Below are 15,954 nucleotides of genomic sequence, written 5' to 3' on the forward strand. Positions count from 1 at the left end.
TCTCTCACTTACAATTAGGAGGATAACAGACGCCGCGGATGGCAGAAAACGGACGCGCGATAAAGAAAACAGGCAGGATTATCATAAGAGTATGATACAATGACGTGGTGATTTGTAAAAACGAAAACGAAAATACGGACGAATGACAAGTGGTAATACGGAGTAAATAAAAATGACGGATACGACGTCGACACTCGGTGTACATACTTGTACGCAGGTATGTTGCACCTACCTATGACGGGGGTGGTGGTGGGTGCACGTGTCGGCGTAGGCGAGCGAGCGAACGACGAACGAAAAAACGAAAGCACGCGGTAAACACGCAGAGGCACGTATAGGTACAACGTACGTACGGTACGCACGCACGTACGGAAGACTCGGTATACCACCCTTCCTTCCTCAACCGTCGACGGTCGGTCTTTCCCCCCCGTGACCCGCGCTCCTTCCGCAGCCACCACGCGCACCTTCATTCAGGCACCCGCTCGCACTACGCACAACAAACCGAACCACGCGGCCGCGGCGGGCTGCTTCTCTACATGCCTAGGATAGAGAAGTTAGAATAGGCGCGACTCGACGCAACTCGACGCAACTCGACGCGACGCAACGCAACGTTTCCCCACTTCACGCACGGACAGTCGAACGAACGGTTCGACGATAGTGCGTACAGGCCGCATCTCTCGCACGTTGCGTTCCGCCGCGGCAAGTTGGCGCGTGTTGCGGCAGTGCGACCGAAGGAAGAAACTAGGGACGAGTCGACGTCCGGACCTCTGCGAGAAAATAAATCTCTATCGTGACTACGTACATGCATACGCAAACGTACACACATATATAATTATATTATACACGTACACATGCAGTCGTATTTTATTCACCCGAGAAGGTATCGTACAAGGGTACGAGAATTTCTTGTCACGGTACTGCAGACCTCGCCAGTCGACGCTCAGGCTTACACTCGTGTTTGTGCTTGTGCTGCTGCCTCGCTTTCCTCGGGAATTCTGTTATAGATTTACATTTTTTACAGCGAAGATATTGATTGTTGCTTTTTATTAATGTAACATTAAAGTGACGCTACCCGGGTGGGGGAAGACCTCGGAATGGGGCTACGAAAGGTGGGGGAGGTATAACATGGGGCGGAGGGGAGGGCGAAGGCGGCCCGCGAGTAGCTTCGAGAGGGGAGGTGGACGTAAGACCGGAGCGAAGCTGAGCGTTGGTGGGGAACAACGGCGGATTGAGGTGGCCGGAGGGGGGCGGGGGGAGGTGTAGCGCGGAAATGGCACCATAAATACGAACATTTTTCAGTACCGTGGGGCAGAGGGGGGCGATCCCTGTTTTGACAATCATCCCCTCTACAAGATACTTCGTCAAGGGAACCAACCCCCGACCCCCGTTTCTCTGAGCGCCCCCGGACCCGCCGTTGGCGGACTCGTCCGCCATCCCCCACCCACCCCCGTTTTTCGCCCCCTGTGATTCCCCAAGGATTGCTCGGCCCCGGCTCGAATCCCCTGTATAGGAGGATATTTCGTATAATATATTTCTCGTTTTGACATTTTATCAAAGTTAAGACCGACTTATAAGTTTGAGAGTAAGAAGGATAAAAAGAAGATGAATAGAAAAAAATATATATGAAACGAAAAAGAAAAAATTGTACACGTTTCTTTTTTTCCATTTTCTAAACGAGATAACGGCATCGTGGCGAGGAGGCGTCCGTCGTATACTTCCCAAGATAATATGTGTATGTGTGTGTGTGTGTGTGTGTGTGTGTTTTATAACGAAACACATCGTCGTAGAAAACTGAAATTCAACTTGCGTATTATATTGTATGTGTATAATTGTATACAAAATAATATAGACGATACGAGGCAACGAAGCTCTCCTGTGTCGTTTATCAATATGTATTAAATCGAACTGAAATAAACCCTCTTATCGACACCTTACACGCCGTATTCGTAATTCGTTGTAACGATATGCACTTACATTATCTATATTATCATTCGGGTGTTTTATTTTCTCCGCGCTTCCTTCGTATCCGTTCGTTCGTTCGGCCTTCCGACTCTTCCGATCCCAATGCGCGCGGCTTGTCGGCGCGGGCGAGACGACGCGAGTGTGACGCGTAAGTACGAAAATTTGAATGAAATTATAGCTCGGACCGAACTTATCTCTGAACTGATAGCGCTGGAAGAGGAAGCAAAAACGAAGAAAAATAATCGACGGAGTGGAAAACTAACTCACACGCAAGTCGTGCGCGGCGTCGTTTCTACCAGTTTTTTTTCCGTTACGTTCTTTTTTTTTTTTTTTCCTACACGTATACACATAATTTCATATTTTACGTACGCGTAAGCTTCTATTTACGAGCCTGCTCTGCATTTACGTGGACTACGGGAGACGTAGAATTGTATTTCTATTTCGAAGATGAGTATAACTGAAATTGTTATACATGGACGTGTTTATATATTATTGTTTACGTACACAGATACGTGCTTTCAGTGCAAATACCAGTTGAAAGGTACAAGACGAGAACGAGGTTACAAATAAATGTTACACCTGGTGGGTCAATAAATTTCACCGGTATAAGTATAAAAGTCACGATGGAGCGCAAATCAGAAAAACAGAACCAAAGATCGGGCACGATTTCAACGCCAAGTATAAGAAATCGGATTGTCAATTTGTTACAAGCCGAGGAAAAGAAAATTATCTCTTCTGTTTTGAAATGTGAAACACACACATACACACACGCGCACGCACGTGTAGTCTATGGCGAACGCGTGGAAGTGGGACAGCTTTTTTTTGGTATTATTTTTATGCAATAAAAATATTGTGTACTCGTTACACTTCGAGTACGGATATATCAGACTGTCCGTGATGAAAATTCAAGCGGTGGTGTGCAACTCGGAAAAAACACCTTCGTTTCTAAAGTATTTCGCGGAGAGGAGAAAATTCGTTGTAAACGATTAAGCGCAAGTTTTATAACGTAAAACCATCGTCACGTCGAATTGAACGAGAGAAATAAAATGAAATCGCATAGATGAGACGAAGCGTTTTACCTGGAACGACCGTTCCTATTGCGACCGGCGTTGTTTTAATTGGAATAAAATCAGATCCGTAAACGTATAAAACACGGGTGTACAATGGTAACGGCAAATGCGTGATACAATATGCACGAACACGCATACTACGGGTTGATGTATATATTTCAGGCTGATGCTAGGAGGAGCCTTCTTTGCAATACATTGCTGTTGCCCGATAGAATATCGCCGTGCGGGCTCTCCGCATAGTCAAAGAAAGAACGGTTGTCGTTTAATTACAAAATCAATTTATATGATTTGTTTAAAACAGTAGTGGATGACGTCAGCACGCGACAGGAGGGGTGAGCAAGCAGTGGCCCGCTTGTCACTTGCCTCTCCACGTCCGTCTCTGTCTATCTTCCCGTCTCTCTTTTTCGCTCCCTTTCCCTCCCGCTCCGTCCCCTTCCTCGTCCCGTGGTTTTTTAATACGTATAGATACATGTATTTACGTACGTATCGAATAGATGTGTAAACAGATACAGGCGTATCGCTGGTGCGCGCAAGTGTAGGTATAGATATTTTTTTGTCCCTTAACCGACAATTGCAATAAAATGAAATAACAAGATATAAACCCGAGCTAGCGTTCTAAAATACCCAAGGTTTTATACTTCCATTAACATTAATAACGGTGCTGCCTGTGACTGACTGAATGCCGACTCAACTCCTTAGGAATTTTAAGTTTTTGTTCGAGAGAGAAAGCTGTGACGGTGTCGTTGGTATTTTGAAATTCGATCTACTTCACACTTATACAAAGTTTCACACGCATATATTTACACGTAAAAACGTACCTATGGGTATATGTACATATATATATACATTTACTATGCATACATATATATATATATATATATATATATTTATGGTGTGTAACACATTTCGTCATACTTTTCCTAACGGTTGTAAAAGAGAGAAGAAGCAAAAAGCAAAGAAGAAAAAAAAAGTTAAATGAGAAAAGGAAAATCCAAGCTAGGCTGCGTTGTTTTTTACTTTACCCTCGTGCAGCCCTGTTTAAAAATCTTTAACCAGAACTTCGATGAAACTGCCTTTCGATACGAATGCCTTGTCTAACACGTTCTAACGTCCTGGACCTAACGGGCATCATTTAGAATTGCCAAAGTACAGTTTTGTTCGAGCGGGCAACGCGGCTCCGACACGCGATTCTTCGATGCGAGAGTAAAGAATAAGAGCGTCGTCGGTTATACGTTGAAAAGAGAGTGTCAGAACGAGCGAGGGAGCGAGCGAGAGTGAGTGAGCGAGCGAGCGAGTGAGTGAGAGAAAGAGAGAGAGAGAGAGAGGGAAACGAGAAAAGCATGGCTGCATAGAGAGTAACGCGAACGTAGTAACGACGGTAACGAGGTGTCAACCGGTTTGCGTAAAGCATCGGCGATGGGATTAGTAAACTCACGCCCGCATAATAAACGCGCACGTTTGGCCGAGCCGATGAAGCAGCGAATTACTCACTCAAGCCAGCGGTGCTCGTGCAGCACGCCACTTCGACAAGCAAGCAGGCAGGCAGGCAGGCAGGCAGGCAGGCAGGCCGTTGCTTCTCTCACACACACGCTTGCTTGCTGCTTCTCGAGGCACTTGTGGTCTCACTCTCTTCCGACGATGTCAAAAGAAACACCGGTACGAACAGTCCTGCTTCTCGCCGATGTACAAGTACGACGACAGTACCGTCGGAACACTCGGAAACGATCGGTGTGTCGGTAATAACCTAGTGTCAACCACAAAACTAACAACGTTTCTGATTTCGCGCACTAATATTTCGCCAAAATGGCGTTGCGCTTGCACTCGATCAGGTGGAAAATGCCGGAATGGTACGAAAGATCGACTGACTGCCGAGGTCCGCGGCCCTAAGTGGTTTGACGTTAAGAACGGTGGATGAAGAGAGACGGGATGAATTTAGAGAAAGAGAGAGAGCGAGTGCGAGCGACGCCGTGGTTGGCGGGGAAAGGGAGACGTCGGCGGCGGCGGTGGCGGCGGCGGCGGCGGCGGCGGCGGAGTAGGTGGAGACGGTGGACGAGATGAGGGGAGCGCGGCGGAAAAGGAGAAGGAGGTGGGGGTGGAGGAGGAAGAAGCGGTGAACTAGGAGAGGGAAACAGCGACTCCACCACCGCCGTCCGTTCGCTTCGAAACCCTCCCGTCGTCGTCGCAGGGACGCAAGCAGGCAGCGGCCAACAGCCTCGACCCCCCCGCGTTCGCGTCGACGTTGGTTCGTCGTTCGTACTGGCGTTCGTCGAAGAATTTGTAAAAATCAATATACTCGTAATAAAAGGAGGTATATACATCGGAGATAATAAAAAGAGAGGAGAGAAAAAACAGAAGGAAAGAAAACGAAACAACATAGAGCGAGAGAGAGAGAGAGAAAGCAAACCACGGAAAAAAGAGAAGAGAAAAAGTGAGAGGGCGAGAAAAAAGAGACAATAAATGGAAGAAAGAAAAACAAAAAAAAAACAAACAAAAAAAAAACAGAAAAGGAGCATTTACCTGCTCGCTGAACTCGAGATCTCCGAGAGAGTTCCTTTCGAGGAGCAGTTGGTGGACCTGATAGGAAGTACCGGGAAGTAGCTGTGGCTGGGATTGAGATGGTTGCAGCAGCAGCTGCTGATGGTGATGGTGGTGGTGGTGGTGGTGATGATGTCCTGCTCCTTGGGAAGGGACCTGATCGGATTGGCTAGGGACGTCGTCGGTGTTCCCGATTGTTGCTTGAAGGCCGATGTGACGTTTGCCCTTCCAATGGGCTCGCACGTCGTGCAGGCCTCCGTGGGCAACGGAAAACACCTTGTCGCAGAGCGCGCAGTACGCTTTGTGATCATCACCGCGAACTGGCGTTAGCCAGGTAGCGAATTGCTTGTGGGACAACCAAGTTCCTATAAATTTGCATCGGCGTCGTCGTATCCGTGGCGCAGACGCCATATTATTTGCCTCCTGCTGCTGCTCTTGCTGCTGCTGCTGCTGCTTCGTCGTCGTCGTCGTAGTCGTCGACGTAGACATGATATTTTCCTCAATTTTAAAACACGCTACTACGTGGTTGGCTACGTACGTGCACGTAGTCACGGTACGCCCTTGTGCATGTACGCGTATGCCGGAGGATTGAACTAGAAGATTCCTCTCGAATCTGATTAAACAATCGCTGCTAACTAACCTCAAATTAACTGCTACTAATTAACAGTTTAACTCGTCGTTGGCCAATTGTTGGAACGTGCGGTTGTGAAGAGAATGTAGACGGTTTTCAGTAATATATTCACCGTTGCATAGAAAAATATCATACTCTACCTCCTGCTTCTAATATACAATATATTATTTTATGTAACGCGTATTAAAAATATATACTTGTCAACGGGATCAATTATATGATAGTATGTAGCAAAAATATATAACAAACGTGAACCAACTACTGGCCGTTTTTCTTTTTTGGTGGTCTACGGGTTGGGGGGCGGAGAGAGGTAGGGGGGAAATTCGGGGCAAAATTCCAACTTCCAACTGTTGCGCAAAACACGATGCGCATCTCCGGCGGCGACCCGGAGGCGTGGCGCCCACGAAAGACCTGCTGCTGCTGCTGCTGCTGCCGGAAGCGATAACGTTGTCATCGTTTTGTCATCGTCCGTAATCAAACACGTACCAACATTCGCCCCGACTGACTCAGTTTTGACCAGATTGAAACCGTCGTTTGCCATCGTTGACGGAAAGCCGCCGCCTCGTCTCCCCTTCATCTCGCCACAATGGTACACCTGCTCCTTTCGATGTTGCATTAATTTTCCGTCATTCGGCCGAAGCTGGACCCTTCGCTGCTCCGCCACCAACGCGATTTACCGCACTTGCATGAATACAAACACGGTGACGTAGGTTACAAGAGCCGCGTTCATAACCTCAAAACATACTGTTTCCAGGACGTTTCCGCCTTTTCCGATGACAACTTCGACGTTAAAGACTGGATCAATAAGACATTCAAGTCCGCCGAGGCTCAGGAATACAAAGATGTGAGCATTTCATTATTCTTGTTTAAACTGACTCCGATGTTCTGTGTTTTCATATGATGAAATTGAAATCAACCTCTTGTCATCCTTGTTGGCTGGTGTCAATTTAAATCTTCGTTCTATGATCAGGCTTTCGTTTCGTCGCTCGTCATGAAGCTGCAGTTGTACGTCCAGCAGGTCAATGGAGCCTTGGAGGAAACTAGTCAGTCTGTATTGTCGGGATTGCCACGCGTCTTGCGAGACACGCAAGTGTTGCAGCAAGAAGCGTTACTGCTTAGGGAAAAAATGGTCGCTGTCAAACAGGAGATTGCCAAAGTATGTCCCACGTTTCCATCGGTACTCACCCTCGAGTTCATTCGTACTTCAACGCCAGCTCAATTTCTCTACAGGTAGAAAACGACACCGGATTGTCCATGGTGACATTGGAAAGGATAGATAGAATTAAAACAGATTTACAAACAGCAAAGCAAGGCTTACACGAGGCCGACAATTGGACGGTATTAGCAACTGACGTGGAGGAGGTATATTCTGCTTATGATGCTGAAAGAGTAATTCCTCGGCGCTCGGGGTTTGATTTTCCTCGTTTCGTTCACAGGTGTTTGAATTGGGAGATGTCGAAAAGATTGCCAACAAACTATTCAGTATGCAAAAGTCACTAACAATGCTAGCTAACGTACTGGACTATGAGGATAAAAAGTTACAGCTTGAGGGATTGAAAAATCGACTCGAAGCTATGGCTAGCCCCAGATTAGTTCAAGCGTTTACGGCGTCAAGTTTAGGTATGAGTTTCTTGTTACAAGTTCTGTACTTCTTGACAATAGCTGAAAACATCTTGAACCCTAACCCGTTTACAGAGCAATCAAAGATGTATGTCAACATTTTTAATAAAATGGATAGATTACCTCAGCTTTTAAAATATTATCACAACTGTCTGAAAGTATCTTTGGGCCAAGAATGGAGAAAAACAATTGAGGAACAGTTGGAGCAAGAAGAAACTGTTGTCTGTTGGTTAAGAATTTATTACGACAAATTATTATCCACTTGGCTAACTCAGGTATAAAAAGCTGAATAGTCCCATCTGCAAATACTCACGGAAATGTCCAGTTGAATCTTGCCAAATATTTTCAAAAATTTTGTTTCCAGGTGAAGTGGTGCAATCAGGTTTTTCCAAATTCGTCAATTGACACCCTTGTCGATGTCTATGCCGACTTATTACGTAGTCTGTCACCAAATTTCATAGAATGTATAGAAGGGGCTTTGAAGCAAGAATCAAGTGATATTCATCTGGCCACTTTGATTCTTCTCAAAGAAAACGCTAGAGAGTTCGCTGTTAATTTGAACGGTGCTATTGAGACCTCGTCTCAAGGAAAAGTTTTGAATCAAAACTCTTTGTTTTTATTGGCTGAAGCAATCTTTGCGCCTTACGTTTCATACGTCGGCAAATACAGCGTTTACGAAACAGCAAAATTATCTCATGAAATTAAAGCGTTAGACTGTATTCACGATGATCTGAGCGACACGATCAATTCACTATCACTTAGTATGTCACGGGCAATCGACAATGCACACAGCGCCAATGGAAGGTGTAAGATTTTCACCGCTGGCTGTGGCTATCCCGGACTATTAAATGCACTTGATGTGAGCATCAGTAATTATCCACTGAGATTGAACATGAGTAAAATTTTACTACAGTAAATCGATGGATTGATCTTTTTATAGGCGTACTTCAGTCAGTATTTGGACACTTATAAAATTGGCATTCGGCAACTGGAAAGAAGAAAGATCAAGCAAGAAGATTGGAATTTGTTCCAAATGTGTTTGACATTGTTGCAAAGCATTGGTAATTGTTTTAAAATATTCATATAATTTACAAAGCAGTCATCTAAATATGCGTTTTGCATGCTTGTTTTACAGGTGAGCTTTTAGGGCACATTGAACAGTTTGAGAAAGTGTTGGTGGCAGATATTTTAGATGCAAATAACAAGTTGCAGAACACGAATACCAGTGTTTTTACTCGGTACAAAGAATTGTTACTAGATGCTGCTGGTCGAAAAGAATTCGATAATCTAATAACATCGTTTCAAAAAGGTAGGCCTTGATAGGCATATGGTATTGATTTTCTTTGGGTATATTAAATTTTCTACCTATTTCTGTTCAACAATTTGAGTGAAAAGTTGAATCTTTTCATAAATTTTTTGCAGAGGAAAAAACTATTTTGGATACGATAACGCAATTGATTCACAAGCTTTGCTCGGATTTACACAATACGACTTACGAAGTAATTTTCGCGCCAATTTTTACGCAGTTATTGTTGGTTCAAAAAGCACCCGCATGGTCATCGGAAGCAAACAGAATGGCAAATTTAAGTTCAGATTTACCAGACTACAGTTTTGCACCCCAAGAATACATAACACAGGTTGGACAATATCTTATGACCTTACCTCAACACTTGGAGCCTTTTTTGCTCAGAGACAATCCAAGTTTGACGCAAGCCCTCAGAGCTGCCGATCCCCAATACGCTCAAGGATCGAGTGAGTCAGGATTCACAGACATTCTTTTGGGTATAGTGGCCAAAGGAACCTGCAGCATGTTCCAGGATCAAACGCTGGGAATCTGCGAGCTTAACGCCGGTGCATGTAAACAATTAGCCACAGACATAGGTGAATATAATAATTATCAAAGTGCAGATGCAAAATGAAAGAGAAAAAGTTATTTACTTTTCTCCTTCTTTGATTTAGATTACCTAGGAAATATTTTGGAAGAATTGGGCCTTTCGTTGACTGAACAGTTACAACAGATGTCTATCTTGTTAAGACTCAGCCCCGAAGATTATCAGAGCGGTAGTTCTGGTTGCAACGCAAGGGTTGTCGCTGCAATTAGACAAATGCGAAATATAACTTCGTCGGGTTGAACTTGGATATTTTTCAGAAAATGTAACTTGTCGGTGAAAGTAAAAAACACGACAGTGCCGATGATGGACTAAATTTCGACACTAATGTCGATTATTGTCAATATGTGGCAACGTATGTATTTTGTAAATAGAACATTTTGCTACAGAATGTTTAATTTATGTCCTTCATTCTACCTTACCTGATATAATAAATTGTCCTAATTCGGAAAATTTTTATCTATAATCTTACTTACAATTAGCTCATTCTGAATTATTCGACTGGGTTCAACATCGATAAAATTTATGCAGCCCACAATCGGAGATGCAAGAGATTCCCGCCCTGTACGCCGCAAGACGATTTTCAACCAGCGAAAGTATCGACTGGCGCCGTCTTACGGAACTTCTATAAGCTAACGAAATACCGATGAATGCGTAGTATACAAGTTGAATAAAATAAGGCGTATTCGCGTAGTGTTCAAACTTGAACATCAGACTTTGTTGTAGTACTTATTGTTAGCACACGTGTGATGAGTGCAGTTGACTGAAGAATATAAAGACAGTTGCCCTAACGGGCTTTGGTGTGACAACCAAAAATCGTTGTGCGCTTGTGCCCCCTGAGATATTCCAACGGTAGGGTTGAAAAATTATTGCAGAACATCAGAGAGTTACCGATTTAGTCTTGATGCTGGCTGCATTCGCCTTCCGAGTAACACAGTTTTCGCAATGGTAAGTCCAAAGACTTTTATAAGTCTATGGGTAAGCCCAAGCCAGTACTTAACCTGTGTGTACTTACCGGCTTGTCGGTGATGCAAGAAATTGATACTGAGAACAAATTTCTTCCAATATTCGTAGCAAAACAGTGATTTAATTAAAGTATAGGTACCCGAGAGAAAAATGTATAAATAGATCATAAATAATAATAGATCAGATGTAATAATGATGCAGAGACCAAAAAGTATATAATAAATAAAAGGATATAGGTATGTATGTGCGGTCCATGTACGATATTGATAAATATGACCCATTTACGATTGATACGTGATGCATACTATAAAATTTTATAATTTTCCAGGAGACAAACTAGATTGTTTACAATAATTGGCTATGATATAAAAATAGAAGAATTATTCATTTCGAAACGGGATTCTATTCGACGCGCGCTCGATGTATTCCATAACAGTATTCATAATTATTCCAACAACTTTTCATTTGCTCTCTCGATCTTGAATTTTCATAGGCATAGAATCGAAACGTTGTTTTAGCTGGTCGCAAGTGAAGTATCTGCGTTGGGTGGAGGAGCAGAATTGTTTTTCAAAAAGTATTCGGATGGAAAAAAATTCAGAGTAACTGTAATACATCACGGATGCGCTAATTTGAACGAGATGAAATGGATGCTTCGTATATGAGACGGTATTTAACGCTGCGTAGTGGTTTAAAGACCTAGAAAGGTGACAGGGAGAGAAAGAACGACGCTTCTTAACACTTCGAGTGTATTTTAACACACATTTGAAAGATACGAGCGAAATTTTTCATCATCCAACTGTCGCAGAACAGCAGCGTTATTAGCCGACCCGTTCACTGAAGAATATATCTTCAGTCAACGGCTGACCATCGAAGGGCCTGGCCGCTTGAGTCTGGAATCGGCAGGAGAGATAAAGTGCGTATTTCTTGTATGAAATGTGAAAGCTAAAATCATTATACATCATATCATATCATCATACCTCATACATCATACATCGTACATCGTACATCATACATCATCATACATAGTATCAAAGTTCGAAACCATAGTTTGGATGTCGGACGTTCAGAAAGTGACGTCACCAATTCAAAATCAGCTAGCCGAATTCCTCAGTCTGGAAACAACCGCGCAGTAGAGCGGACGGATGAGCGTCGCGCTCCGCAAATTTCGAGTACCGGGTTCTCAACCTCCCGGATCCCGCGCTTCGAGTCCGCTACGCGGTGAAACTCGACTTCCAGGATAAGCGCTCCGTGGTTCCTGGTTCATGTTTACAATAAATTATTTCAATTCGTTTTTCGCGCAACCCCAAATTCGGTAGCTGTCGGTCCGCTAATAAAATTTCTCGACTTCCAGGATAAGCGCTCCGTGGTTCCTGGTTCGTGTTTACAATAAATTATTTCAATTCGTTTTTCGCGCAACCCCAAATTCGGTAGCTGTCAGTCCGCTAATAAAATTTCTCGACTTCCAGGATAAGCGCTCCGTGGTTCCTGGTTCGTGTTTACAATAAATTATTTCAATTCGTTTTTCGCGCAACCCCAAATTCGGTAGCTGTCGGTCCGCTAATAAAATTTCTCGACTTCCAGGATAAGCGCTCCGTGGTTCCTGGTTCGTGTTTACAATAAATTATTTCAATTCGTTTTTCGCGCAACCCCAAATTCGGTAGCTGTCAGTCCGCTAATAAAATTTCTCGACTTGCAGGATAAGCGCTCCGTGGTTCCTGGTTCGTGTTTACAATAAATTATTTCAATTCGTTTTTCGCGCAAGCCCATATTCCGTATCTGTCAGTCCGCTGATAAAATTTCTTGACTTCCAGGATAAGCGCTCGGTGGTTCCTGGTTCATGTTTACAATAAATTATTTCAATTCGTTTTTCGCGCAACCCCAAATTCGGTAGCTGTCAGTCCGCTAATAAAATTTCTCGACTTGCAGGATAAGCGCTCCGTGGTTCCTGGTTCGTGTTTACAATAAATTATTTCAATTCGTTTTTCGCGCAACCCCAAATTCGGTAGCTGTCAGTCCGCTAATAAAATTTCTCGACTTCCATGATAAGCGCTCCGTGGTTCCTGGTTCGTGTTTACAATAAATTATTTCAATTCGTTTTTCGCGCAAGCCCATATTCCGTATCTGTCAGTCCGCTAATAAAATTTCTATGACTTTACAATCTTCTCATAATCTTTTTGGTGAAATATGTCGATAAAAAAGGTATATAAAACCTTACACATTATTTTTGATTTGTTCTCACGCTGAAAATATTTATTAGTATTCGAGGTATAACTCGAGGTGGTTGGCGGTTTTCGGTGGAGGTAGTTAGGGATGGTTGCGGGTAATCTCGGTGATTCAGAAGGAGGGGGACGAGGATTTGTGCTCGGTGAGTGAAACACTTTTATAATATTTCATGGCAATTGTAATTATATTTTATCTGAAATATTTCAAACTTGTCATGTTTACATTAAATTATTTCAATTCATTTTTCGCGCAAGCACAAATTCAGTAGATACGAATAAGCTTATACAATTTATTATATTATTAATTAATTAATTTATTAATATTCTTATAACATTTGATGGCAATTGTAATTATATTTCATCTGAAATATTACAAACTTGTCACCTTTACAATAAATTATTTCAATTCATTTTTCGTGCAAGCACATATTCAGTAGCTATGAGTAATCTTATACAATTTATTACATTATTAATTAATTATTTAATCAATGACTCAATTATATTAATCCTTACACAATATTTTCGATGTGTTCTTATACTGAAAATATTTATTACTATTCAAGGTATAACCTGAAGTGGTTGAAGGTGGTCGGAGGTGGACGAGGAGGACCAGGATTTGTACTGGGTGAGTAAAACACTTTTATAATATTTGATGGCAATTGTAATTATATTTCATCTGAAATATTACAAACTTGTCACATTTACAATAAATTATTTCAATTCATTTTTCGTGCAAGCACATATTCAGTAGCTATGAATAATCTTATACAATTTATTATATTATTAATTAATTAATTAATATTCTTATAATATTTAATGGCAATTGTAATTATATTTCATCTGAAATATTACAAACTTGTCACCTTTACAATAAATTATTTCAATTCATTTTTCGTGCAAGCACATATTCAGTAGCTATGAGTAATCTTATACAATTTATTACATTATTAATTAATTGATTAATTACATTAATCCTTACACAATATTTTTGATGTGTTCCTATACTAAAAATATTCATTACTATTCCAGGTATTACCCGAGGTGGTCGGAGGTGGACGAGGAGGAGGACCAGGTGGACGAGGAGGAGGACCAGGTGGACGAGGAGGAGGACGGGGTAGACGAGGAGGAGGCGGGGTGGGTCGTGGGAGAGGACCTCTCCTCTCCTCAGAGGAGCGGAGGGGGAGGGGCAGGGAAGGGGGAGAGGTGGGCGGGGAGGGGGAAGGGACGGGAAGGGAAGGGGCGGGGAGGGGCGGGTGGCGGGGCGGGGGAGGGAGGGAGGTCGGGCGGGAAGGAGGGTGGGTGGGAGGGAGGAAGGGGTGGCGGGGGGGGAGGGAGGGAGGGAGGGAGGTCGGGTGGGAGGGAGGAAGGGGCGGCGGGAGGGAGGAAGGGGCGGCGGGAGGGAGGGAGGGAGAGAGGGCGGTCGTGTGTGTTCTGCTCTAGTAACTCTAACGGGCTCGCATCGTCATCGTCATCCGTCCTCCACTCCCTCCCACCCTCCCTCCCTCCCTCCCGCCACCCCTTCCTCCCTCCCACCCACCCTCCTTCCCGCCCGACCTCCCTCCCTCCCCCGCCCCGCCACCCGCCCCTCCCCGCCCCTTCCCTTCCCGTCCCTTCCCCCTCCCCGCCCACCTCTCCCCCTTCCCTGCCCCTCCCCCTCCGCTCCTCTGAGGAGAGGAGAGGTCCTCTCCCACGACCCACCCCGCCTCCTCCTCGTCTACCCCGTCCTCCTCCTCGTCCACCTGGTCCTCCTCCTCGTCCACCTGGTCCTCCTCCTCGTCCACCTCCGACCACCTCGGGTAATACCTGGAATAGTAATGAATATTTTTAGTATAGGAACACATCAAAAATATTGTGTAAGGATTAATGTAATTAATCAATTAATTAATAATGTAATAAATTGTATAAGATTACTCATAGCTACTGAATATGTGCTTGCACGAAAAATGAATTGAAATAATTTATTGTAAAGGTGACAAGTTTGTAATATTTCAGATGAAATATAATTACAATTGCCATTAAATATTATAAGAATATTAATTAATTAATTAATAATATAATAAATTGTATAAGATTATTCATAGCTACTGAATATGTGCTTGCACGAAAAATGAATTGAAATAATTTATTGTAAATGTGACAAGTTTGTAATATTTCAGATGAAATATAATTACAATTGCCATAAAATATTATAAAAGTGTTTTACTCACCCAGTACAAATCCTGGTCCTCCTCGTCCACCTCCGACCACCTTCAACCACTTCAGGTTATACCTTGAATAGTAATAAATATTTTCAGTATAAGAACACATCGAAAATATTGTGTAAGGATTAATATAATTGAGTCATTGATTAAATAATTAATTAATAATGTAATAAATTGTATAAGATTACTCATAGCTACTGAATATGTGCTTGCACGAAAAATGAATTGAAATAATTTATTGTAAAGGTGACAAGTTTGTAATATTTCAGATGAAATATAATTACAATTGCCATCAAATGTTATAAGAATATTAATAAATTAATTAATTAATAATATAATAAATTGTATAAGCTTATTCGTATCTACTGAATTTGTGCTTGCGCGAAAAATGAATTGAAATAATTTAATGTAAACATGACAAGTTTGAAATATTTCAGATAAAATATAATTACAATTGCCATGAAATATTATAAAAGTGTTTCACTCACCGAGCACAAATCCTCGTCCCCCTCCTTCTGAATCACCGAGATTACCCGCAACCATCCCTAACTACCTCCACCGAAAACCGCCAACCACCTCGAGTTATACCTCGAATACTAATAAATATTTTCAGCGTGAGAACAAATCAAAAATAATGTGTAAGGTTTTATATACCTTTTTTATCGACATATTTCACCAAAAAGATTATGAGAAGATTGTAAAGTCATAGAAATTTTATTAGCGGACTGACAGATACGGAATATGGGCTTGCGCGAAAAACGAATTGAAATAATTTATTGTAAACACGAACCAGGAACCACGGAGCGCTTATCCTGGAAGTCGAGAAATTTTATCAGCGGACTGACAGCTACGGAATATGGG

At 42.8% G+C, this 15,954-nt stretch overlaps 2 protein-coding genes across 12 annotated transcripts in view; one reads left to right on the forward strand and one right to left on the reverse strand.

Moving 5' to 3' along the window:
- LOC124184213 overlaps window positions 1-6,440 on the reverse strand; it is a 38,203-nt gene extending 31,763 nt beyond the window's left edge. For 8 of the 11 annotated variants that reach the window (XM_046573650.1, XM_046573652.1, XM_046573651.1 and 5 more), the window contains exon 1: window positions 5,547-6,010. In XM_046573650.1, the coding sequence (XP_046429606.1) occupies window positions 5,547-5,875 (329 nt within the window). In that variant the 5' untranslated portion in view covers window positions 5,876-6,010. Of the gene's footprint in view, window positions 1-4,051; window positions 4,071-4,520; window positions 5,052-5,546 lie in introns of those variants that run through there. The other 3 variants (XM_046573653.1, XM_046573656.1, XM_046573663.1) reach the window with 3 other exon arrangements.
- A 59-nt stretch (window positions 6,441-6,499) lies between these two features.
- Window positions 6,500-10,095, forward strand: LOC124184214 (conserved oligomeric Golgi complex subunit 7). Its single transcript, XM_046573664.1, has 11 exons — window positions 6,500-6,784; window positions 6,950-7,039; window positions 7,166-7,351; window positions 7,426-7,557; window positions 7,632-7,815; window positions 7,891-8,090; window positions 8,180-8,674; window positions 8,756-8,876; window positions 8,951-9,124; window positions 9,238-9,696; window positions 9,775-10,095. Exons 1-11 carry the CDS (start codon window positions 6,782-6,784, stop codon window positions 9,945-9,947), a joined length of 2,217 nt encoding a protein of 738 aa, XP_046429620.1. The 5' UTR covers window positions 6,500-6,781; the 3' UTR covers window positions 9,948-10,095.
- Window positions 10,096-15,954: the final 5,859 nt, after the last annotated feature.

This window comes from Neodiprion fabricii, chromosome 6 (genome assembly GCF_021155785.1).
Source record: "Neodiprion fabricii isolate iyNeoFabr1 chromosome 6, iyNeoFabr1.1, whole genome shotgun sequence".
Taxonomy (NCBI): Eukaryota; Metazoa; Arthropoda; class Insecta; order Hymenoptera; family Diprionidae; genus Neodiprion; species Neodiprion fabricii.

Bases quoted from the DNA above. Each gene is read 5' to 3' on its own strand.
- LOC124184214 (XM_046573664.1), top strand. The intron at 7,352-7,425 runs GTATGTCCCACG...ATTTCTCTACAG, and splicing joins TCAAACAGGAGATTGCCAAA to GTAGAAAACGACACCGGATT. The intron at 9,125-9,237 runs GTAGGCCTTGAT...AATTTTTTGCAG, and splicing joins AATAACATCGTTTCAAAAAG to AGGAAAAAACTATTTTGGAT.